At 40.2% G+C, this 15,483-nt stretch overlaps 1 protein-coding gene across 2 annotated transcripts in view; it reads left to right on the top strand.

The window, feature by feature from the left end:
* Positions 1 to 3,687: 3,687 nt before the first annotated feature.
* The window catches only part of nrp2a (neuropilin 2a), a 94,657-nt gene continuing 82,861 nt past the window's right edge, over positions 3,688 to 15,483 (top strand). For both annotated transcript variants that reach the window (XM_067442203.1, XM_067442204.1), the window contains exons 1-2: positions 3,688 to 4,370; positions 14,140 to 14,317. In XM_067442203.1, the coding sequence (XP_067298304.1) occupies positions 4,298 to 4,370; positions 14,140 to 14,317 (251 nt within the window). In that variant the 5' untranslated portion in view covers positions 3,688 to 4,297. The remainder of the gene's footprint in view (positions 4,371 to 14,139; positions 14,318 to 15,483) is intronic.

The raw sequence follows: 15,483 nt of genomic DNA on the forward strand, positions 1-15,483 counted from the left end.
GTTAAACAGTAGGCATTACTCTAAGATTTACTGTAAGTTTAGGATTTGATGCTATGTTGTCACACAATCTTAAAACGTTGCCAGTAATCATCTTGAAATGAAATTGTCTTGCATGTATATTTCAGTTAAAGTCTCATCTTTTCTCTCAAATAAGGATTGAAAATGTGAAGTAATTACTTTCAGTTCAATGAGAAAGGGAAGGTTAAACACAATACATTAGGAAATATGTTCTGTTGTATTTTGGCAAATGTAGTAGATGTAGAAATTTGCATATATACTGCACAAATAATAAGAGTATTATCTTCTCAACATAAGCATTGTGCCTAAGTGAGGTAGAAGAAAAATGAAATCCTCTGTATGCTTTAACAGTCTAAACGGATGAGATTTTTTGAAAGAAGAAACCGTGAAATGTTAGTTCATCAGGAAGGAATGGCTATGCACTAGACATTAATCTAGTCCAACTGCTGTGAAGGTCGACAGATCTGGCTATGCTCCTGCTCTGCCCTTGACGACCCGTGTTGTTCAGGTCGTGTGTGATCAGGTCTGTCCCCCTGCAGGTCAAATCTCGAAATGACTTCTATGCCATGGTAGAACATGAAATAAACATTGCCACACATTGCCTCATGTAGCCTAATTGTGCATTGCACACATTGCCTCATATCACGATGACCATTACTATACACGTGGGCAAGACTGTGAACTTTGCATTTGTATTGCATGCAAGGCACCTTGCTGGAAAGGTGAACTTGAATTTGTACAATTTATCATAGTTTCATCATGTCATATGATATCTCAAAAGTTAATTGCATTTCAGGCTGTGTATTATTGCTAGAGAGGGAAGGCCAGTCAAATCCAAAAATAACATGCGCTGTAGCTTTTTGTATGTGTGTGTGTGAGAGAGAGTGTGTGAGAGTGAGAGTGAGTGTGCGTCTGAGTTACTGGCAACTGATGTAGTACACAAGTGTGTGTGTGTGTGTGTGTGTGTGTGTGTGTGTGTGTGTGTGTGTGTGTGTGTGTGTGTGTGTGTGTGTGTGTGTGTGTGTGTGTGTGTGTGTGTGTGTGTCTGTGTGTGTGTGTGTGTTTGTGTGTGTGTGTGTGTGTGTGTGTCTGTGTGTGCGTGTGTGTGTGTGTGTGCGTGTGTGTGTGTGTGTGTGTGTGTGTGTCTGTGTGTGTGTGTCTGTGTGTGTGTCTGTGTCTGTGTGTGTGTGTGTGTGTGTGTGTGTGTGTGTGTGTGTGTGTGAGAGAGAGAGAGAGAGAGAGAGAGAGAGAGAGAGAGAGAGAGAGAGAGAGCTGATTTCTGATTCACAAATGAATCATTGTATCATGCATGAGACAACATTAACGATTTGTCTTGTTCAAAAACAGTGATAAAAATCATCATCACATGGCTATGTAAAACTTCTGATTGTTCAATTGCTGTATTCAGCAAATATGCTTATAAAGACAATAAAATTACTACTTATTAGAAATAAAGGATTTCATTACAAATAAAAACACGGGCTAAAACGCACCAGTTATGTGATCTCCAATATGAAAAATTGCCAAATTGAATAATTAATTTCAACCAATTCATTGAAATGAAGTGATTCGCTCAAATGAACCCCAGTAGGCTAATATGCGAAAGAAGATTCAAATGGATTAATGGAGAAAGGAATCTATAAATGAATCGCTTGTATTGCTCGCATTTATTTACCTATACTAATAAAAATAAGAATTTATGTAAAATTTCACGCTCTGACATTCTATGGTCTCATTCATTGAAACAGAGCCAAGTGTGTCGCACATGTCCTGAAAAGTGAAGCCAACACCTTTTTATTGCCCCCGGTGGCTGGTCCCAGTATAGGTCATAAACATGCCCTCTCTGTGCAGTCTAATAGGATCTGAGGCAAACTAAACAATTTAAATAATTTTTTTTCCAGAGATGGGTTCTTTCATTTTAGGTAGTTTATATCATGCTGATGCAGTTCACTACGGTCCAGGTCTAGAGTTCACTACTGCGCAGACTCAGGTCCAGAGTTCACTACTGAGCAGTCTCGGATCCAGAGTTCACTACTGCACAGTCTCGGGTCCAGAGTTCACTACTGCGCAGACTCGGGTCCAGAGTTCACTACTGAGCAGTCTCGGATCCAGAGTTCACTACTGCACAGACTCGGGTCCAGAGTTCACTACTGCGCAGACTCGGGTCCAGAGTTCACTACTGAGCAGTCTCGGATCCAGAGTTCACTACTGCGCAGACTCGGGTCCAGAGTTCACTACTGAGCAGTCTCGGATCCAGAGTTCACTACTGCACAGACTCGGGTCCAGAGTTCACTACTGCGCAGACTCGGGTCCAGAGTTCACTACTGCGCAGACTCGGGTCCAGAGTTCACTACTGCGCAGTCTCGGATCCAGAGTTCACTACTACACAGTCTCAAGTCCAGAGTTCACTACTGCGCAGTCTCGGATCCAGAGTTCACTACTGCGCAGTCTCAGATCCAGAGTTCACTACTACACAGTCTCAAGTCCAGAGTTCACTACTGCGCAGTCTCGGATCCAGAGTTCACTACTACACAGTCTCAAGTCCAGAGTTCACTACTGCGCAGTCTCGGATCCAGAGTTCACTACTACACAGTCTCAAGTCCAGAGTTCACTACTGCACAGTTTCGGGTCCAGAATTCACTACTGCGCAGACTCAGGTCCAGAGTTCACTACTGAGCAGTCTCGGATCCAGAGTTCACTAATGCATAGTCTCGGATCTAGAGTTCACTACTGCACAGTCTCAGGTCCAGAGTTCACTACTGCACAGTCTCGGGTCCAGAGTTCACTACTGCACAGTCTCGGATCCAGAGTTCACTACTGCACAGTTTCGGGTCCAGAATTCACTAATGCACAGTCTCAGGTCCAGAATTCACTACTGCACAGTCTCGGGTCCAGAGTTCACTACTGCACAGTCTCAGGTCCAGAGTTCACTAATGCACATTCTCGGATCCAGAGTTCACTACTGCACAGTCTCAGGTCCAGGGTTCACTACTGCACAGTCTCAGGTCCAGAGTTCACTAATGCACAGTCTAAGGTCCAGAGTTCACTACTGCACAGTTTCGGGTCCAGAATTCACTACTACGCAGACTCGGGTCCAGAGTTCACTACTGTGCAGACTCAGGTCCAGAGTTCACTACTGCACAGTCTCAGGTCCAGAGATCACTACTGCACAGTCTCGGGTCCAGTGTTCACTACTGCGCAAACGCGGGGCCAGAGTTCACTACTGCACAGTCTCGGGTCCAGCGGGGCCAGGGTCTGTGCAGTAGTGAACTCGGGGCCAAAGTCTGCGCAGTAGTGAACTCTGGATCCGAGACTGTGCAGTAGTGAACTGTGCAGACTGTGCTTTGACTGTAAAAATATGGACAGTCTATACTTAGACCTCTAGAGAAAAACAGATTATTCACAAACGTATCTTTGAAAAAAAAAAAACTACTACTACTACTAATAATAATATATGCGTAAAAACCAGTGAGAGACCTCTTATTCTTACCGAACTTTTCAACGCAGAGAGAGAGAGAGAGAGAGAGAGAGAGAGAGAGAGAGAGAGAGAGAGAGAGAGAGAGAGAGAGAGAGAGAGAGAGAGAGATGTTCTCTAATCAGTGACTGAGGGGAGGCGGGCCAAGAAAGCTCAGTGTAATGCGATAGCTGCGCCGCTCAGAAATGCTATTACACACATACTGACTCACATACACTCGCGCTCTCGAGCACATCCACACGCGCTGCCACAGCTCCGCGCGAGCACAGCAGTGCGCTTCAACACGCTTCTGTGCGCAACACCAATTCCACTCCTATCTGGCAGTTTGGACAAAACTTGATGCCTCCTGAGTGTGATCGAATGACTTACGAGAGCAAGAAGATATCAGAACACTTAAGCTGTGTCCGGAGGGCAGCGTGTTTTAAGCAGACGATTAAGGGAGAAATCCCTGCGGAAACCTCTGTCAACCCATCGGAGACCAATAAGGCAATGGAACGCAATAACGCACGCAAATCCGTGACGGCTTTATAACGGAATACAGTTGAAGACCTCTAATTTATTTAGTTTTATGACAAAACATGACTTTTTATGAATACATGAAGTAGATCATGTCATGCACAGTTTGCATTTGCTGTGCGCAATGGGCTCAACAGAACTACATTTGAATGGGACATTCTGAGCATTATAAAGACGAAAAGGCTTGTTTTGTTCTATTTTCTGTCTGCATTATCGACATTTGTTCCTTGAAGAAGATCACTAGTTGAACACAGGTCACTTCTTCAAGGCAGCACATTTTTTGGAAAGATGGATTTCTGGCTATCTCACCAAGGGATTGCATTTATCTTTTGCTTCGTTCTGAAAGTCAGCGCAAAAGAAAGTAAGTTTGTCTTTTTCCTCATTTTCCTCTTTAACTTCAATAACGGTTACCGTGTGTCTAAATTCCCATCCAGTGAGGCTATCCGCAAATGGCAAACAGATTTCTCTCCTGGCGAAGCAAACGTGTGTTTCTGCTGTCCGGGCAAACCATGCATGCTGAGAAAAGGAGAGCCTCTGGTTTTATTTAGTGGACAAAACTGGAATATGTAACAAATGGCAAATGGATGGTACACATGATTTGAACCATGCAGAACTGCTTTTCATCGCACTGTCTGCTGATATCTTTTCAAAATAAATGTTTTTGTGACATAGGCTATCTCTAAATTCATGTCTTTAGACGAAACCGAGACGGACATAGTAAGCTGGGCAACTTAGACTTCCATTCCAAACTGTGCGATATGTTCATTTATAATCATAAAAAGAAAGTTTGACTAAAAACTTAAGCTTTAAGAGTTTTTAATTTTTTAATTTTTATAGGTTTTCCCAATAGCCTAAATCGATGCATATGTAAATATCCGTAATGTAACATCAATACGTTTCTAAGACACACCAAATGGGTATTTATTAGCCTATGTTGATATAAAGAACCATTGATATATTGAGGTAACAGCAGAAATCACAAAGTTAAATCAAGCCATGTTCACCGTTTACTTGCCATAAAATATCACTACGTCACATGTGATTTAGGGTAGAAGGCTTATAAACTAAATTAACATTTATGTGAATTTTTTGCCTCTGACGATAACAGTTATGCTATAGTCTAAATAGGCTAATTACAATATTCATGTAGGCTATATGTTAATTCCGAATATAGGCTAATTCCGAAGACAGCTACCATATTTTGTTACTCTACTTTTACATGAAAGTAGACTATTGACAGTAGGCTACATTATGGTAGGCTATCTAATGCATTCTCCATTGTAATGACTAAAAACGACAAAATTATTGTTATGGCACAATTATTATCACTATTTGGAGCTATAGTGTGTTTAGTAGACGGTTTTATACAAAATATATATATATATATATATATATATAATAGGTTTTCGCGAGAATAACCTTATGAAATTTCCTGACGTGCCATTAAAAAGTCGACCCATAGTTCTTGTATATTTGGTCCCTTACCTTTGAATAGTGAACAGTAGTTATTAGTCTTCATAAGGGGTTTGTTTGCACGGCAAAACATTCAAGGCGCGAGCGGACTAAAGCGCGCGCGAGTTTCAGACCGCCTCTTCACGCGCCTACAAAACACGTATTCATATCGCGGTTTCGACCATTTCTCCCGGATTAGCTATACAATAGTTCATCAGAAACTGTCAATTAAGCAAAAGTGATAAGGCTGCAAAAACACAACCTCGTCCAAGTTTTCACGGGAGATGTTTTAAAAGATATCCTCAACAATTCATCATTCATTTTAGTCAACAGCTAAAAGGAAAAAACATGTAAGTAGCCTAGACTTGGTCTTTTGACTCACAGTTTTTGCGATACTGTGATAAAATACATCTTAATAATATTTTGTGTACAGTACAACAACCTACTAACAATGCAATTTACAGTCATCTGTCCTCCTAGACATCTTCTCAAATAATACAGTCTATAGACTGCCAGCGCAGCAGCACCTGCAGTCTTAGGCCAACAGGTTGAAAAAATGATGAAGCAGCTTGAATTAGTGATGAAAGGTCATCGGTGGCAGATGAATGAACCATAGAGTCTTGCTTTGAATATGATGACACTCTGACCTAGTCTCTCCGCCATTGCATTATTGCTATTACTACAAAGGAATAACCACTTTAAAGTGGCTGAAGCTTTAGAATTAGAGCACATTAATTGCATTAGTGTGAAATGCAAATGAAGAGATATGGTGTTTTACAATGTTGTTTATTTTCTGCAATCACTAGCATCTGTAATTACAATTTGATAATTGTTTTCGTATTTATTTGGGGTATAATTAATGCAAACAGTGAGCTTATGTCTTGTGCAGACAATTATGGTATTATTTCAAGGTCAGGTGTTAAAAACCCCATTTGGGCTACAGCCTGAAACTGCTCACATGCAGGTACTTGTGCAACGCCCCCTTCCCAGAGCGGCACTGACTGCAACAAGCAGAACACAATACGCTGAATTATGGACAACAAAGACACAGCGTCTCTTGTGTGAGGTCCATGCCTTTAGGGGCCCTTCTCAGTTTTTGTCCTGGCCAAAAAATGACACGTTGACCCACATAGAATGATATCAGACTGTCCATATGTTAACAGTGTCTTAGCAATGGCTCATTTTCAATGCCTCTTATTTACCTCCTAATCATATCTCTTATTTACATCTTGTCGAACACTGCCCTCAAATCTGGAACCTTCTCTACGAGTCCTTCCAAGGAGTTTACCTGATGTTTACCCGCATAGACTTTTCTTGCAAAGTCCTGTTTAAAAGTGAAAAGTTCAGGGTAATTTTATTGATTCGCAATGTATTTTAAGTTTTAAGAATTAGGTGGTCTACTTAGAGGGAGGATAGTAAGCATATTAAACTGCATTTGTAATCTTTTTGAGTGGTGTTTGTCCATGCAAAACTTGCTGCCATGATGCTAAAGTGTAATGGGTGATTGCCACAGTTGCTATGTTTTTGCTAGGTTATTTTTGGTGGTTACTAACTGAAAAAGAGCCAACCTCCAAGTCTTTATGACATACATAATGGAATGTGTTTTCCACTTTGATCACCCTCAATGCAAACATCCCAAGTCTGATGTCTTAGAAAGTAATAGCATGCATTTCTAAGCTGTACAATTTGAGGTATCATCTGTGTCAGTAGCACAAAATTGAATTCTTAGGGTTAAGGGTGTGTTCAAATCACTACTATGAGCATTAGTGATAGTGATATTCACCTATAGTATGTTAGCAGCTTTCCTTTACCTCTAGGACAACTTTTTTATGTCCACTGTTTAGCGTGACGTACCTGGTTAAAGGATAGACAAGAAAATACACATATAAAAACTTAATGTGAACAAACAAAGCACTTAGTTCTCCTCAGTGTTTCTGCAAACAGACAGAAAGACGCACACACGTATCTACGCACACGTACACGCATCGTCTTTTCATCTGCAACACCCCGAGTGGTTGTGTATGCCGTTTCATCCTATTTTTCTGGTGTTCATGAATAGAAGAGGTACTAATCTATGCAGAAGCTAGCAGTCTCAGCTCGGAAAAGAAGGTCAGAAATTTGCATTTGGGGCCAGGAAACCACGACCGGATCAATCCCTGCAGAGGCAGTGGGTGCCGAGAATTCCCTGGATTGCTTGAATTGAGGAGGAATTAAAAATATAGCATAAATAATTGAAACGGCCCCTCCTAGTTTGTGTCATTTTGAGCTTTTAGTAGAGCATCCGTGTGGGAGTAAGAGGCAAGACACATTGATGTTTGAAAATTAGGACACCGCAGAAGTTTTGGTGAATGGAAACTGTAAAATTTATGATGCATGATCGGATGTTCACCGGGAATTGGTGACTGGAGTGTATTATGAAATCTCTCAAATCTGATTGGCTGTTGGAAGTCTGTGAAACTAGCTGATGCATGGAAACATGTGACTGCACATCATTTGATTTCCATGATAATGGAAAAGAAATCTTTGTTTCTTGGAAACAGCCTAAAGTGGGTCTAATCAACAGGATTAGTTGCTTATTGTGATTACTTTTATTACATGTAATTATTTATCACACATTGATGTCTTTTATATACTATTTAGTTCCGGTTCAATTGTTGGTCTTGTGGTTTATGATGCTCTGAAGAATATAGAAGGTTTAAAGTGCTGTAGAGGATATGGAGTCAGTTCCAAAAAGTGAAGACAAAAAGTTTCAGCAATGAAAAATGTAACGTTTCTTTAAAGAGAGAGTTCTTCAAAAATGAAAATTCTGTTGTCATTTCCTCACCCTCATGTTTCTAAAAAACTAATATGGAAAAAGTAGACCATAAAAGTACGATGAAAGATTACTTATATATTTCATGTCAACTGAAGCTATATGAAAGTTGTGTGTGAAAAATAGAATGCAATTTAATTTATATGGACTCTTTTGGTAGCAATGAAACTCATGAGAAAGAGAATGAGAAAGAGTGTAAGTGAGCAAGAGAAAGAGAGAGCTTTGGTAAGGATGAATGGATCGGTGCTGATTTCCTCACCGCGGGTGACAGCACTTTTTAATTAAGGTGCGAATGGAAGGATGGAGAGAGAAACTGAGAGAAAAAGAGCGAGAGAGAGAGAGATGGAGATATATCATGGGCTCTTTACATGGATGCAACTTATCGCAGCATAAGACAGCTCAATGCAGCGATGATTCTATTAATAGAAATTAATGCAGAGATGAACAAAAAACATCTGGACGCACATGCACACGCACGCACCCACGCACACACACACACACATAGATTTGCATGTAGGGAGCGGTACAGTTGGAATCTTTTAAACGAATCATCTAGAACCTCACGTTACGGGTTAGACTAAAAGGGTTCGACTTTGTCAAACAATGTTGGTCTTTCAGACTGAAATATGAGTCAACATTTACTAGTTTTCCTTCCATAGTGATCCATAACTACTGCAACTGGATCACAGAATCAGTGAATTTAACCTGAGAACAGAATCAGTCTGACCTCTGAACAAAATATTCAGACTGGTTTTGGGTTCTTTGAAAAGATCTGACTCAAAAGAATGATTGTTCACAAATTGGACATGGCTCTCATGGACTCTCATGAATGCGTCAAGGAGAGCTAGGGCGGATTGATTAAGTTTGAACTTTGTGAGAGAAGTGGCCATGTGCAACATGATCAAATCATTCAGTTAGATGTCCAATCTTTTGAATGAATCGGTTAATTCAGGTCAGAAATGTTTACAAAGACTCACTAAGCCAGTGATCCAGTCACAGCTTTCTGTTAATGACTTCAATTTCATTGTTCCTCACAAAAAAGATTGTGCACAAGTCATATGAATTATGTAGGTTTTATTTTAGGATGAACAAACCATTTAAAATGACACAAAACCTTATTTTCATTCTTTGTTCATTCCAGCAACCAGGTCTGGAATCTCTTCTCGAGGCTGTCTGTATCCCCTCTCCCCTCCTGTCTCCCTACATGAAAGGACAGATCTGTCTAAAATAGTGCCGAACACGCAAAATCCCCCCCTCATGGGTTTATCCTCAAGACCCTCTTCCCTGAAAACACACACAATAGAGCGATAGACACAGCCAGAGAATACATGCAGACTGAATGAAAATGCTAGAATGATTGCTATCTGTCTGTCCTTTTGTGTTCCCGTAATATATTGGGTAATAATACCGAGATGAGATGAGGAATTCATAGGAGGAGGGCTGGAAGGGAAGGAACTGTCAAGTCATCTTCAGCACAAAATGAAAAGAAAAAATGAAAAGAAGCCTATTGTTAGGACCATTTTTTTCCATTGTGACATTATTTTCATGGTCACTATAACAAACCCCCAATTCTCGTTAATGTAAAGAAATAAAAAAATTATATTTAAATGGTAAAGTATTTAACATCATAATAACATTTATTTTACATTTGTTTTATAAACTGCATTTGCTAATTTCTGAGCTTTTAACCATTAATGTGATGTTTTTCAAAATCAGGTACATTTTTTTATAAGACAGACAGACAGACAGACAGACAGACAGACAGACAGACAGACAGACAGACAGACAGACAGACAGACAGACAGACGATGGATGGATGGATGGATGGATGGATGGATGGATGGATGGATGGATGGATGGATGGATGGATGGATGGATGGATGGATGGATGGATAGATAGATAGATAGATAGATAGATAGATAGATAGATAGATAGATAGATAGATAGATAGATAGATAGATAGATAGATAGATAGATAGATAGATAGATTATATAATAGTGATTTTTTTTCATGAGGTGTGTGTACGCTTGGCTAGTTTTTCCCCTTCAGACGATATAGTTGAAAGGGTTAGAAGGATTCGGGTGTTGCCTTAAATGTCACCTCATTTTAAGTGTACCTTTTAAAGCCATAATAGCAGTTGAAATGTCAACACTTGAAAGAAGCCCCAACCATCCTTTTATTCAGGCTCTTATGACTGGCACATCAGCACACGTATGGGAGTCTTGGCTTCAGGCGATACTCAACTCCTTGTCTCAAGATTTTCCACCACACCATTGCATAGCTCTGAAGATCTTTAACATGGTTTAAGGATGCCCCGCAGCTTGCTTTTGAAGGGCAATTTCACAACTTTTCTGAAAATTCGTAGATATTGAGAGTTCTGGAGATGTGCATTTGGGGTTTATGAGTCTCTTTGTGTCTAATTTTTACAGACTCTCATTTTAAAATTTGATTCTCTCTGGCTGCATCTCTATTCCTGTGTTGCTTTGATATCAGAGACTCCATCCTTTCTCAACTCCCTAAACTTGGGCAATGATCATATAGCTCGAGCAATGTTAGAAATGTTCCCACTGGTATAGATTCTGCCATGCTCCAGCTTTTACCAGTTGTGGGGTAAGGATGAAGTAGTCATGAAGTTTGTTCAGTCAGAGAGAAGGAGGAGTTTTCCTAACGCAAGCTAGACAGCCGTGTTTATCTGTGTATTTGCAGAAGCCAACATCAGACCCAGAACTGTCAATCAAACCTCCTTCTTTCTCTCTGAACCTGCACTCTTCCCACTTTCCCATTCTGATGTCTGTTGCGATGTAAACATAAGTGTGATAGTGAGTTCCACTCACCTTTTGTGGAGGTGTACATTTGTTTTTATATTGTACAAAAAATATAATCTTCAGGCTTGTCTTCTCATGAGGTTGACGGCAATAATCATGCTACCACTTTCTAAATGTCTGAGTCATTCCTTTTATGCAGTACCTTTTTAACTCAGCATCCTTTAAAAATGAATATGAGTCTATATAAAAAATAAAATATGCTCATCTTTTAATATGTTGATTTGGAATTGTTCTTAAAGGGTTAGTTCACCCAAAAATGAAATTCTGTCATTAATTACTCACCCTCATGTTGCTCGACAACCATAAGATCTCTGTTCATCTTCAGAACACAAATGAAGATATTTTTGTTAAAATCGGATGGCCCAGAAAGGCCTTCATTGACACCAATGTAATTTCCTCTCTCAAGACCCATAAAAGGCATTAAAGATGTCGTTTAAAGTCCATCTCACTACAGCGGCTCTACAATCATTTTATGAAGTGACGAGAATAGATTTTATGCGCAAAAAAAAAATCGCTAAATAATGACTTATATTGATAGGCCGATTTTACAACAAAGCTTCGAACTGTTATGAATCAGTGTATCGAATCATGATTCGGATCTTGTGTCAAACGGGCAAACTGCTGAAGTCACGTGACTTTGGCGATCCAAAATCATGAATCGATAGGCTGATTCATAACGGTTCGAAGCTTTGTTTTGAAATCGGCCCATCAATATAAGTCATTATTTAGTTTTTTTGCGCACAAAAACTATATTCATCGCTTTATAAAATTATTACAATGATGGACTTTGTAACGACGTCGTTACTACTTTTTATGGGTCTTGAGAGAGGAAATGACATTGGTGTCTTGACAATGAACGGAGGTCTTACGGGTGTCGAACGACATAAGGGTAAGTAATTAATGACAGAATTTTGCAGAATTATTTTTGGGTGAACTAACCCTTTAAGCTGTTGAAGGTTGTCAATAATGATGTCACTTCCTAGAGGATGATGTCATCAGGAACTGGCTTTTATAAGTTAAAGGATTTTGCATTACTGAAGGTATAAATATAAGTGGATATAAAGGATATACAGTGAAGTGCATGAGGACGCTAGCCTGGATGCCAGCCAAACTTAGCCCCGCCCACAAAAATTTTAGGTCGGGCAATTCGGTCTGGCCTTGCTCCATAGAGGAGTGATTATCCCCGAACAGAAACTGTTCGGACTAATGAAATCATCAGGGCGGGCTTTAGACGATGACGGACAGATGATCAACAGTAACGTAATCATGCACGTCATCAAAGGAGCTTGGATTATATTTGTTTGAATCCTAAACGGAGCGCTTGTTTGTATATGCATTCACCATCACAATTTCTCTCAGAAATGATGATCATGTTGGGTAAGTACTCTGTGTATCATTAAATTATTTTACAACTCTGGCAAAGATCGTGTATTCCAGCCTGATTTCAGGGTTGCCAAGTTTTTACAACAAAACGCGGCAACTACTAGGGGGGTTCTCCGGTGAAAAAATGGCGTTTGGGGGGTAAAATGTGTGTTATTGTGGCAAGGCTGCCTGCTAAAATTCGCACTCATGGGTCTATATATCACATAATAGTCCCTTCAACCCACAGACATAGAAAAGAACCCGCGGAAAAAACGCGGACTTGGCAACACAGTGCAGTTGAGCTCTGTTGACATTTGACAAGTAACGTTATGCGTCCCTTCGCTGCTCTGATTGGTTGTAGGTCTGTCCAATTGATGTCTTTCCTAGTTCGGTTGAAACACGCCTCATAATCGCAGCCCAATGGAGCAGTTTCAGACTCATATTCTTAATAGAATTGAGTATGACCACGTCAGGCTATGAGGACGCATGAATAACCTATGAATTGATGACCAAACATTTTCAAAAAAAAAAAGAATAATAATAATATGTTGGTTAATAAACTGCTATAAATAAATTTCTAATAATGTTTAATTAGTAAGTTCAGATAGAAATTAGAAGAATGGCATTAACAGTTTTACCTTAAATTGTGAACAAATTTAAAATGAATAAGAGCAAGCAAGTTCATTTGATTTCCATTTCTACAAATTGTGAGTTAAATATTCTAGGAAGGCCAAGTGAAAATGCTGCATAGTAGGAATGACCTGTCCGCTAATTCCTCAGTTGTCGTTTGGCTGGTATGTGGTTAGAAACCCCTCACTGCACAGTTGTCATGGTGAAAGACCAGAAAGTATTTCTGTCTCCTAATCTTAGCTCCATTTAGAATAATAATGACCTGAATGATATCTGCTATGTGTGAAGCCGGCATGAAAAGGACTTTTGCGCATGTTAGGATGAACACTAGCATGTGGAAGGAGTGTTCGTCGAAGATAGCAGGGAAAGCACATTGGGTGGGGTGGTAGAAGGTGGCTTTGTTATACTGGATCCTATTGCAGCTTTGGGAATGACCCTTGGACCTCCAGAGAAGAGCCCTGCGTAAAACTGTCACTTCCTGTCTTGGCTATGGTTAACTATTATATTTTGTAGGAGCATCATAAATGTATTGAATGCTTCCAGACTTCTATTAGCATTGTGAGGAAAGGCTAACAGAACAGTAATTGGAAATGTTGGTGTTGCGTCCCGAATTGTCAAACTTTATTTATAGTATACACACAGCAATACCAATAGGGAGATATTATTTTAGCTTTAAATCAGCATTCCCAAACAGTTTTACTCATATAATGTGATGTTTTTTCGAGAGGCCTTGGTGACATTATCCAACATGCACCAGTTAGTTGCATATAAACTTTTTTTATTTTGGATTCCATGGTGGTTTTAAGCCCATATAGCAGTGTTTTTGTCCCTTGTGTGTTTTGACAGCATAAGTATTCATGTTAGCCATACAGTGCTCACTCAGGGATTTGGTAGTGCTTGTGATTTATGTGTTTAATTTGCCTTGCGTTCACGGCCCTCTGCTTGGCCAAATTAGCGTTAAGTATGTGGCTAATAACTAACTTATCTAAACCACTACCTCACCTCACCTCACTTTCTTTCGGCTTGTCTCTTTCCTATTTGTCTTAGTTGAGACATGTGGAGGCCACCTGGATGCCAGCGATGCTGGTTACATCACATCTCCAGGATACCCTCTGGAATACCCGCCCCATCAGAGCTGCCAGTGGGTGATCAGCGCACCCGAACCCTCACAGCGTATCGTGCTCAACTTCAACCCCCACTTCGAGCTGGAACGACTGGATTGCAGGTGAGAATGTGTGGGATAAAGGAAACTGGATTGAAAAAAGGGAAAAATTAAGCACTAGTCCTGCGGAATGACGAACGATAAGGACGTGCGTGCAATTAATTTACCTCCGATGGAGCATTTGCAAACCCTGCCCTATGTGCTGAATTGTTGTTGAGGTGACAGTGGAAGATAAGGGGAAAGAGGGTGTGAAAGAGGTAGATGTGGAATATACTTAATTTATCGGATGAAAGAGAAAGATGTGAGTCAGGGGGGAGGGATGATGTGGAAAACAGAGATAGGTGGCATGGAGAATTTAGGAGAAAAAGGCGACTTGGAGAGGAGGAGTGCTAGGTGGAACTATGCGAAAAGAGGAATGACGTTAAGAGAGATATAATAGGGTTTAGAGCGAGCCTAAAGGGCTTACGCAGGGATGCAGTGCAGCTGTCACTGGGAAAGGGGGTCGTCTAGAAGGCTTTTTGTAGAACTGTTTCCCCTCAGCTGTAAAATTAATTATGTTCATCCATAGGCTCTCACTTCTCAGACTCTGACTTACATTACAATGACCAGTAAATCAGTTCTACCAATGTCAGTCTGTTTCTTTTACCCTTATATAGTCTCAGCCTCAGACGTCACGCCCACGGACCATTGGCAGAAAGTCTGATGCATATGACATGCAAAATTGGAAACACTACAAGAGTTTCGAAGTTGTCAGGATTCTTGAATTCTACACGATTTCCAGGAGACATGTGTCACCTTCTTTAATAGTCCACCTGGAAACAATATTGTGATGCCAAACCCCCCTTATGGAAGAAGCAAGCCATTAAACAACTATGACAATGAGTACTTATATATATTTCAGTATCTGAAGTATGTAAAGTTTGCTGCATAGACTCTTTAAAATAAATCCAAAAGTTTTACACGCTGTTATTGTTGGGTCTTTGACCTAAAAATTTCACCCTAAACATGACGTGGAACAAAACAAACAGTGATTGGTTGCTTTACAATTCTCTTACATGTTTACAACCTGTCTCTGGTCCTTGACCAATGAAAGGTGCTATGGAGTCCAGACCTTCTGCCGTCAGTCTGAAGGTCTGGGTACATGAGACTGATCCTTAAATAGCTTAGAAGCTGCATTTCCACTAAAATTACCTGGAACAATTTGTCCCAGGACCTTTTTCCCCAGACCT

This window comes from Pseudorasbora parva, chromosome 4, assembly GCF_024679245.1.
Source record: "Pseudorasbora parva isolate DD20220531a chromosome 4, ASM2467924v1, whole genome shotgun sequence".
Classification (NCBI taxonomy): domain Eukaryota; kingdom Metazoa; phylum Chordata; class Actinopteri; order Cypriniformes; family Gobionidae; genus Pseudorasbora; species Pseudorasbora parva.